The sequence below is a fragment of the Pseudophryne corroboree genome, chromosome 3 (genome assembly GCF_028390025.1).
Source record: "Pseudophryne corroboree isolate aPseCor3 chromosome 3, aPseCor3.hap2, whole genome shotgun sequence".
Classification (NCBI taxonomy): Eukaryota; Metazoa; Chordata; class Amphibia; order Anura; family Myobatrachidae; genus Pseudophryne; species Pseudophryne corroboree.
The window spans coordinates 515361161-515372529 of record NC_086446.1 but is presented as its reverse complement, the minus strand read 5'-3'; the positions used below and the strand labels follow the sequence as shown (position 1 = coordinate 515372529).

The 11369-nt window shown below is 43.8% G+C and overlaps 1 protein-coding gene across 1 annotated transcript in view; it reads right to left on the bottom strand.

Moving 5' to 3' along the window:
• Positions 1 to 5132: 5132 nt before the first annotated feature.
• LOC135057963 (uncharacterized) overlaps positions 5133 to 11369 on the bottom strand; it is a 74800-nt gene continuing 68563 nt past the window's right edge. The window contains exon 7 of the mRNA XM_063963652.1: positions 5133 to 5978. Coding sequence (XP_063819722.1) covers positions 5920 to 5978 — 59 coding nt within the window. The 3' untranslated portion in view covers positions 5133 to 5919. The remainder of the gene's footprint in view (positions 5979 to 11369) is intronic.

The window sequence follows — 11369 nt, the reverse complement described above, 5'->3', positions numbered from 1 at the left end:
TTTTCTATGAAATATAAAATAATCTAGCATGCAAATTAATGTACACTGTCCATAAAGCACCTTATTTCCAGGATACAGTATTTTACTATACCAGTGATTACACCATTAAAATACATTAGCATCAATCAACAATATACTGTACAGTACACATTAAAACAGATAACAAGATTCCTATTTACATATCAACAATCAATGTAGAACATCTTGGACAAATGTCCTTCTTTGGCACTAACTGTACAAATGTAATACAACTATAGAATATTTGCCAGTGGCATATAATGTAGACAGCATTTTTATGGCATGAAATGCAGGCTAGTAGTTGAAGAGCGATTATTATACAGATCATGTCATGCCTATTATATGCCATATTCTAATGCTCTTAAATAGATAACGGATGTGTTTTAAGCTTAGTCTGGAAGGTTTCTTTGGAATTTAGGAACAAAGAGTTAAGGTCCATACACATTTAACGATAAAATGAGTGACGTCGCTCATTTTCCCCCTCCTTGAGCGACGTCGCTCATTTTATCGTCAAGTGTATATGCCACCAGCGACGACTGATGCGCAGCCCCGCGGGTCGGCAACGATCGTCGCTGTCGGTAGGGCATGCATGAAGGATGTGGACTGTCGTCCAGGACCTTCATGCAGGGCTAGCGGGGCGTGACGTCACTGAGCGGTCATATCGCTCAGTGTGTACAGTCGGCCGCCGACTGGCCGGCCCGGGAGGGGGAAACATTAGACGATGTCGCTCACAGAGCGACATCGTCTAATGTGTATGCATCTTTAGATTTGGGTGGGTTATTTTGTTTCTGTGCAGTGTAAATACTGGCTGCTTTATTTTTACACTGCAATTTAGATTTCATTTTGAACACACCCCACCCAAATCTAACTCTCTCTGCACATGTTATATCTGCCCCCCCCCCCCCCCCCCCCCCCTGCAGTGCACATGGGCCCTCATTCCGAGTTGATCGCTCGGTATTTTTCATCGCATCGCAGTGAAATTCCGCTTAGTACGCATGCGCAATATTCGCACTGCGACTGCGCCAAGTAATTTTACAATGGAGATAGTATTTTTACTCACGGCTTTTTCATCGCTCCGGCGATCGTAATGTGATTGACAGGAAATGGGTGTTACTGGGCGGAAACAGGCCGTTTTATGGGCGTGCGGGAAAAAACGCTACCGTTTCCGGAAAAAACGCAGGAGTGGCCGGGGAAACGGGGGAGTGTCTGGGCGAACGCTGGGTGTGTTTGTGACGTCAAAACAGGAACGACAAGCACTGAACTGATCGCACAGGCAGAGTAAGTCTGAAGCTACTCTGAAACTGCTAAGTAGTTAGTAATCGCAATATTGCGAATACATCGGTCGCAATTTTAAGAAGCTAAGATTCACTCCCAGTAGGCGGCGGCTTAGCGTGTGTAACTCTGCTAAAATCGCCTTGCGAGCGATCAACTCGGAATGAGGGCCATGGTTTTTGCCCAACTGCTAACATATTTGCTGCTACGATCAACTCTGAATTAGGCCCAATGTGGGGATGTTTCATATAGAAATACTGCAGCTGAGAAGGAGCTCGGGCCCTGATGCAGTAACTTCTTGGCTCTCTTTACATATTTACTTGTAATCCTGGATTTATTATGTTTTTTTATATTCCTACTGAGAGCATAAGAACCTTGGAGCTACATACAGAATAATAATATGAGAAATATAGAAATGGAGTTTTTTCAAGATTGGAGAATTATATAAAGCCAACCCCTAATACATTTTTTAATTTATTTTTTAAATCGGGCCACATGAATCTGCTTTATAAATATGTGTAATATTATGACATATTAGATAGTCTTGTCACTATATAAAAAAATACATTCCTAATATAAGATCAGATTATATATTTAGTGCAAATTAGTGTTTTTATAAAAAAAATTGTATTTGTTATCTGAGGTCCGGATCGCGAGATGGACGCAGTTAGCACAGTTGCTGTCTTTGTACGCATATACTAATGCTGCAGGAGTGTAATTAGATGCCTCCTGCCAGCTTCTCTTATCCGCTGCTGTGTCCAAGGATGCATGGCCATTGGATATTTATGGGACCCTCAGGAAGCTGCCAGCAGCATGTCAATTATGTTCCAGCATTTGGGGAACTACAAGTGACATCACAGCCCCAGACCTGCACACATGCAGTGTGGCTCCCGCACATGTGTAGATTCATAAACATCAGAGATGTATAAATATCAAATTTACATACATCTCAGCATTAGGTCCTGAGTGTATTGATACTGTACTGTGGGCCATTATTACAGTAGCTGAATATCATCCCGGTATCATATGTGTCACTATGGAGCACTTGCAGTTGTGACGGTACATGCTATTTGCAGTGAGCTACATTAATATACCTACAGAGAAAGGTTAAAATGCTCATCCAGGGTCTTGGACCATGTTGGACCAGGCTTTATACAGCGTAGAACTCCGTGAGAGTACAAGATCATCTTTTTTCATATAATACTGAACAACAAGTAAACAGCACTAAAATATAGACAGCTTCCAAAACGGATTGCATTTAGTCTAGCTGTATTTTTGGATGGTAGACTAATGGCCTAATTCAGTATGGAACGCATTAGTGATGTGCTCGCATACTGAAGCCCTTGTGCACTGTGCGCACATGCAGGAGCCATACTGCACGTTCACACACAGTGAGATGCGACGGCATCTTACTTATGCAAATGCCTCTGCGCTCGTTTGGTGGGCGGGGATGTCGGCACAGCAATTGTGGGGCGCGGTTCAGATATCACAGGCGTGTCTGTACTGTTTCGTGGGCGACGGCTAAGTGACGTCACACGCAGCCACTGCGACCCAAAACATGGTGTTATGCTTTGATTTTTTTAAATGCTGGTAAAAAATAGTAGCTCTTACTTTACAAATGTGTTCTTTTCTTAACACACACCGTACCACACAAATGTATCTACTATTTTGTCTTAGAATTTCAGTTGAATAAAGATACATTTTAGAGGCAATCAAAAAAGAGTTTCTGGAAACCCTAATATAATCATACATTGTGCCTCCTATTTGTTCCAAAAAAATTAAACTGACATGCTACAGATGGAACCCTTGTTTTCTAGCATACAGTGTATATCAAAAGGAAATGACAGTAGTTTAGCAGTAGGTTACTAGATGCAGTCTCTCATGCTACACACACCCTGGTGCTTGCAATGTGCTTTCAATATACTGTATGTTAATAGAGAAGTTTAAATTCATATATACCACTTTGCATTAATACATTTCTAGACACATCTATATACATATTAATCTAGCCTTTTTTAAACAGAAATTTGTGGTGAAATACAAAATATTCTATCTTGTCCAAGGTTAAAGCAAATAGAACACATAAATACCTCTAAATTGTTTCTCAGTGCAAGATGTTTTTTACTGCATTATTTGCTTCTGATACCCTGAAATTGCACAAATGAAACTGAAGCACAATGCAAGTTAAACACATGTTAACGGTGCAAATACAGATGTGTCTGCATACACCTTCGCTTTATCACCCTATGCGGAACCCCACAGACTTTGTGACTTAGCTGCACCAAGCATCTTTTTCAGTATGTACCTAATGCTTGGTGTACACTGTATGATTTGTCATGCAACAGTAGGACCTGCGATCACTCTACATGACCATGGTGTAGTGACTACACAATTCATTGATGGTCGGTAGATCGTCTGATCCTTGATGTGTGTACCCAGGTTTAGTTCCATCACTAATGTGACAAAAGTACATTGCATAGGTGCGCTGACTACTGGGCTGGTATTACTTGTACTTCTGTGTGTGAACAAGTTGCAAGTCTGAGTAACAGAGGCGGGGCCTGACTCAGAGGTGCACGCAATACAGATTCTTGCGCAGCTGAATGATTTTTTTTTTTGCTAAGAGTGCATGCAAAAAATAAGTCTAGAAAAGTTGCTGCACATGCCCGAACCAATGTGCGTGATGGCATACGCATGTGCATACAACATCACTATAACTTGAGTCAGGATGGAGACTGTGCATACAACATCACTATAACTTGAGACAGGATGGAGACTGTGCATACAACATCACTATAACCTGAGACAGGATGGAGACTGGCATAAGGTTGCATTCTAATCAGGGAATTCAATTAGCCCCATTCATTTGACATGGTATTAAATGGGGGATAGCCGTGAGTTTTAACACCTAATTCAATTAGTGCCCCTTTTTCTCACCTCTTAAATGGATCTGTTTTGGGGCATTAACCTATAAAATCTGTGATAAGTTCCCGGACCTATGTATTACCATGGTCGCGGTACCCGAAAACAGGCAATTCAGACCCGAAAAGAAATCCCCATTAAGTGTAGCCTTCATGGACTAACTGAATAGCCTCAGTGGATAAGTTAGCCTGCTGTAAATTACTGCAGCTATTTTAGTTCTCCCTATATCGCATCACCATAGTCACGGTGGCCAGATTTTGAAAAAGTTACAAGGGAGGATCTGCACCAGGACGGGACATCTCGTGGAGTTGATGGGGGTAATTCAGACCTGATCGTAGATGTGATAAAATTAGCACATCTGCGATCATTTTCTCTGACATGCAGGGGACACCCAGCACAGGGCTATTCTGCCCCGCATGTCAGGCCTCCCCCCACACACACACACGCTGGTAGACGGCTCCCCGCCTTGTTCTGGGTTGTCACGCAGCCACCGTGGCCAGCCTGCGTTCTCTGGATCGTGACCCCCCAACGGCTTTCTAACGTATTTTGCATGCTCCGCAACCGCCTCTGCCTGTCAATCAGGCAGAGTTGATCGCAGCAGTGAGATGCTTTCACATCTCACTGGGGGGTGGTCTTCTGTATGCCGGTGGTCGGGCTCCCGGCGCTCAGTATACCGGCACCGGGAGCCCGACAGCCGGCATACCGACACTTATTTTCCCTCGTGGGGGTCCACGACCCCCATAGAGGGAGAATAAAAGAGTGTGGCGCGCGCCACCGTGCCCGTAGCGTGGCGAGCGCAGTGAGCCCGCAAGGGGCTCATTTGCGCTCGCCACGCTGCCGGTAAGCCGGCGGTCGGGCTCCCGGCGCCGGGATGCTGGTCGCCGGGAGCCCGACCGCCGGCCAGCCGTAGTGAACCCCTCACTGGGTGCACACGCACACTAGACATAGGGCATCAGGCTACAATGAATTTGGCCCCATTATGCATTGATGGTGAAGCGATCAAATCCACCACCACATTGCATTGCTCAGATATGCAAAGTAGGTGTTGCAGAGATATCACAGCCGTGCATGAACTGCGTGCACCTTTGAATCAGGACCAGAGTCCCAATACGAGTGGCTGTGCCATGCCTCCCGCCATGTTCAGTTATGCTCAATCTGTGTCTTTAGACATATTTTATACCAATTTCTCTGTGACAAAAGCACTAAATACAATAGTGCCCCAGCTACATTGTGAGCGACTTTGTATGCAGCTATGATGTGAAATTAGGAAAGAAAAGACATCATTACCCATTCCAGAGTGTCTGTCATGCTAAGTGGCAGAAAAATGCTAGGTGAATGCTGACACATCTGTATGTATGGTCTCTTTTGGTACAATCATTCTTATTTCACAAACATGTACAATACTTATCTTGCCTTAGAGATGCATCTTAATTACAGAGATTTTAATGCCAGTATACAGTTTAAACTAATGTGTGGTTTACAGTTGGCACAGGATAAGGTACAATTATGTTCTATATTTAGGGCACATAATGCTCTCTGTTACCCATTATCAATCAAATGTTATTTTTATTTTACCACAGCCTTATTCTTATTAGTGTTTGCCAGCAAATAACATATTGCAGCTATATGCCAAACCAATCATTGTGATGAGTCTATATATATTCCTTGAGTAAAAAATCTCTCCCTTTAATTCATCAGTAGCAGACTTGATTATACTTGTTCAGTTGGCATTGCTGGTATCAGCTCTATGGAAGTTTCTGGAGATTGTCCTATTTGGAAAGTAGAAAACACTGTTAGCAAGTCACAAAGCATAGCACAGGGGTTATGAATGCTGGATATGAAGCAATGACACTGAGAAATTCATTGTGGAAACTAATACAATGTATCTGACTGCATTACCAAGATCCAATGTGAAGTCAAGTCACTCATTTCAAGTGAGGAATGCTGTGGCATATTTATAATGGATCCAGGATGTGCGGTACTCACAAGCCCCTAAGTCAGGCATGTTCAAACTGCGGCCCTCCAGCTATTGTGAAACTACATATCCCAGCATGCCCTGACAAATTTTGCTGTCAGTGAATGTTAAAGCTGTGTCAGGGCATGCTGGGTTGTGTAGTTTCTCAACAGCTGGAGGGCCGCAGTTTGGACATGCCTGCTCTAAGTCATAGGGAACCCCCGCTGCCCACCTTGCACCCATTGTAATAGCTTTTCCGGAGGCTGCTTGTGCCATGCTTCCAGTGATCTTTATAGAATTATAGCTCCATGGCTCAGAATTGTTTTCCCAGTACATCCCACAGATTCTTTATCAGATTGAAATTGGGAAATTTGGAATTAACACCTTGAACTCTTTATCATGTCCCTCAGACTATTCCCAAACATTTTATGCAGTTTAAGAGGGTGCACTATCCTGCTGAAATACGCTACTGCCACCAGGGAATACCATTACCATGAAGGGATGTTCTTGGTCTGCAACAGTGTATCAGGTAAGTGGGATGTCAAAGTAACATCCACTTGAATGGGCAGGCTCCAAGGATTCCCTATACAACATTGCCAGACATCACACTGCCTCTCTTCCATAGTGCATCCTGGTTCCATCTCTTCCCCAAGTAAACAATGCACATGCGCACGGCTGTCAATATGATGTAGACAAAACCATGATTCATCAGAACAGGCCACCTTCTTACATTGCACTTTGGCCCAGTGCTTATTGCTATGTGCTATTGTAGGCACTAATGGTGGTGGACCAGAATCCGCATGGGCACTCGAGCCAGTCTGCGGCTATGCAGCAAGCGGGTGGTCTTCTGTTTGCCGGCGGTCGGGCTCCCGGCGCTCAGTATACCGGCGCCGGGAGCCCGACAGCCGGCATACCGACAATTATTTTCCCTCGTGGGGGTCCACGACCCCCATAGAGGGAGAATACGCGCGCCACCGTGCCCGTAGCGTGGCGAGCGCAGCGAGCCCGCAAGGGGCTCATTTGCGCTCGCCAAGCTGTCGGTAAGCCGGCGGTCGGGCTCCCGGCGCCGGGATGCTGGTCGCCGGGAGCCCGACCGTCGGCCAGCCGTAGTGAACCCCAGCAAGCTGCTATGTAGTGTGTGTCTTCTGACACCTTTTTTACCTAGTCATCTAGCCAGCACAATTTGTCCCTTGTCAAAATTGCTCACACCCTTACATTTGCCCTTTCTTTATTTTAAACACACCAACTTCACGGTTTGTTTACTTGCTAAAAAACAAACAAACCATTTCTTGACAGATACCATTGTAATTAGGTAGTCAGTGTTATTTGCTTCGCCTTTAATGTAATGGCTGATGGGTGTAAATGGATAGCTCTAACTCCATAGGTCTTTAACCTGCAGCCCTCAAGCTGCTGTGGAACTACATATCCCATCATGCCCTACCTTTGTTTTAGCATGTCTTAACAGCAAAACTGAGGTAGGGCATGCTGTAGTTGCACGCAGCAGGTTGAAGACCCATGCTCTAACCCAAAGTAGTGCACAGTTTGGAAGTGACGAAATATACAAGTTTGAACCAAACAGTAATTAGAATATGAAACCAACCCATATCAATATCAAATCATTTATATAAGCCCATTAAGAAATTAGCAAAATTGTGTCCTTTGTATCATCTCAGAGAAGGCAGCACATACAGATGTGCCCTTAATCGGCTTTACTTTCAACGCAACATATATTCACTTGAGTGGCATCAGTTCTCATGCTAAACTCTCACAAGTATACAGTATTTTCACACTGCTGTCACTAGTGTACTATACCCGGTGGAATGGTCTACTTAAGCACAGTAGACATAAAGGCAGTTGATAAAAAGGCCACCAGGCATCCCCAGATATCCCTGTCCAGCATTCAGTATGAGTTTGTCTCTCCTGCACAATCCCTCCTAGCCAATGCATTTCAATACAATTGGTATCTTTGTCAAGGCATGCCTACTGTGCTTAGATAAACCATTTCAGCCAGTGAGATTCCAATACTACTGCCTACTTTTATGTTGTATCTTATTGATTTTTAGAATTACAGTATTATGCTATTGGATACTTTCTCTTTAACATTCCTGAGCATATCAAAATTCTGGATGTGTGAAGAGTGATCGGGATTTGGATATCGTGTGGGTGTTACACTCTCCCTTATGTGTTCAACTGTCTACTTCTTATTTAGACCTCAATATATGGTAGGAGGCTACACTTAATATCTGCCCTATGAGATGTTTCCATTCTCTTTTTGAGTGGAACTTCGAGCTTGTAGGAATTAAAGCCTCAAATTGAATGTGTGATTATGAAAGAGACTAGGGGGGTCATTCCGAGTTGGATTGTTCGCTACCAGTTTTTAGCAGCCGTGCAAACGCTATGCCGCCGCCCACTGGGATTGTATTTTAGCTTAGCAGAAGTGCGAACGAAAGGATCGCAGAGTGCCTACAATTTTTTTTGTGTGCAGTTTCAGAGTAGCTCAAAACCTACTCAGCACTTGCGATCACTTCAGACTGTTCAGTTCCTGTTTTGACGTCACAAACACGCCCTACGTTCGCCCAGCCATGCCTGCTTTTTTTTTCTGCCACGCCTGCGTTTTTCCAAACACTTCCTGAAAACGGTCAGTTGACACCCAGAAACGCCCACTTCATGTCAATCACTTTGTGGCTAGCAGTGCGACTGAAAAGCTTCGCTAGACCCTGTGTGAAACTACATCGTTCGTTGTAATAGTACGTCGCGCGTGCGCATTGCGCCGCATGCGCAGAGTGCCTTTTTTTGCCTCATCGCTGCACAGCGAACGAAAGCAGCTAGTGATCAACTCGGAATGACCCCCTAGGACTGTGGACTTTATCTGTGATTTACAGTGCCGAAGAGAACCCAATTGGTGATATTTTGTCTGCATTTTGTGGGAGTGTCGGATGACACTTCTTCACCAGGCGGTTCCCACTGGCTGCTTGGTTGATTTCATTACTGTTTGATAATTAAATCTGTATGTGGGGCTACTAATAACGATCAGAGAGTTATACATTAATTCAAGGAAGATGTGTATTCAGAAGTCTTTCATGTGCAGTTGCAGTGAGACACCCAGCAAATGCGAAACTCAGGCTAGAAGAAAGAGTATATTTTGTATAGAGATAGCTGTTAACATCTGCTGTGTGTTGTATGCTAAATAGCAATGGACAAAAAATGAGATGGTGGTGGATGTGCACAACAAATCATGAGGTAGACAGATAATATGTAATACACTTCTGTCCACTATGTTTTGTGACCAATAGCCAGCGGATGAGAGAATGAAATTCATATATATCATAATTATGAAGGATAGAACTGGACCACTGTATACTAAGAAAGTGACTATGCTAATAGGGATTATCACTATTAATAGAACAGATTATTTGAGTAAGGAAGTTTGTGTGGGTATGTATGTATATTATAATTATTATAAGTTTTTTATTTAATTGCACTGTGTAAGTCTTCCCAGATAGCAGAACAGAATGGTCTGTTCATACCCCAACACAAATTGGAAACTTACTCATATCTAATATGTTGTAGTGAATGAAAATGTCCTTTTACAGTATGTGCATGCATACATAGAGTAATTGGTGTATATAACGCTGCTCTCAGTAGATCAGCTGTAAAGGTGTGTACACATGGGGAGATCTTTGCTTTCGATTTTGACTTTATATTCAAAATCGCAAGGTAAGTTAGTGCAAATCGCAAGGTGTTAGCCACCTTGTGATCCCGATGTGGGGTCGGTATCGCAAGGCTAGATAGACTTGCCCGCGCATCTAGTACAAAGTATAGTCATAATTGCCACTTAGTCAAAATCATACATATTTAAAATCGAAAATCAAAATCAGTGCTTCTGGGATCTGGGGGAGTTCAAGGGAAATCGCATAGTCAATATTGCACCGTGTGTATGCACCTTAAGGTATATCATTACCTCCTTTTTATGCCCCAGGTGGCTGGACTAACATCATTAGGCTCCACCCCCATGATGGGTAAATGTCTGCAATTCGTGTGTAGGTGGTGGGGCTAAATGATGCAATTCACATATTTTAGCTCCACCATTGACACATTTGCAGTGATTTTATCCCCATCCTGCCTGCTTCACTAGGAGGGATATGGTCGTTATGTCGACACAGCTTAGGTCGACCACTGGAGGTCGACATGAGTTTTTCATGTATTTTTTTTCTTTTCTTAATTTTTTGGATTTTTCCATACTTAACGATTCATGTGGACTACGGTACCTGTGCTGAGCGAAGAGGTAGCGGAGCGAGGTACCTTGACCGAGGGGACACGGTGCACTAATTGGTAATTTTACGAAGAAAACTACACCAAAAACACATTTTGACCTTTTGATCTGTCGACCTATTGCATGTCAACCTTCAGTTGTCGACTGTCGACCTAAGTTGGGTCGACCCATTCCCCACTAGGAAGGGGATGGGATGAGGGAAAACCACCCAACCTTCTGGGGTTGTGGGGTCTACCCCAAAAATCGTCTCCTGATACTTCCAGGAGGATAGGCAAGTGTGATTATAATCAAATAGCCATGCCACCAAAAGTAATATTAAAACTAAAAGAGGCTGTCAAAAGTATTAGTAAAATCTCACACAAAGGGGGTCATTCCGAGTTGTTCGCTCGCAAGCTGCTTTTAGCAGCTTTACACACGCTAAGCCGCCGCCTAATGGGAGTGAATCTTAGCTTCTTAAAATTGCGAACGAAAGATTCGCAATATAGCGAAAAGACATCTCTGTGCAGTTTCTGAGTAGCTCGAGACTTACTCGGCATCTGCGATCAGTTCAGTGCTTGTCGTTCCTGGTTTGACGTCATAAACACACCCAGCGTTCGCCCAGACACTCCTCCGTTTCTCCAGCCACTCCCGCGTTTTTCCCAGAAACTGTAGCGTTTTTTCGCACACACCCATAAAACGGCCAGTTTCCGCCCAGAAACACCCACTTCCTGTCAATCACATTACGATCACCAGAACGAAGAAAAAACCGTGAGTAAAATTCCTAACTGCATAGCAAATTTACTTTGCGCAGTCGCACTGCGGACATTGCGCATGCGCACTAAGTGGAAAATCTCTGCGATGCGAAAAAATTTACCGAGCGAACAACTCGGAATGACCCCCAAAATACAATACTCTGCACTGACACATACAGGTATATAGCTCTATACAGGGAAG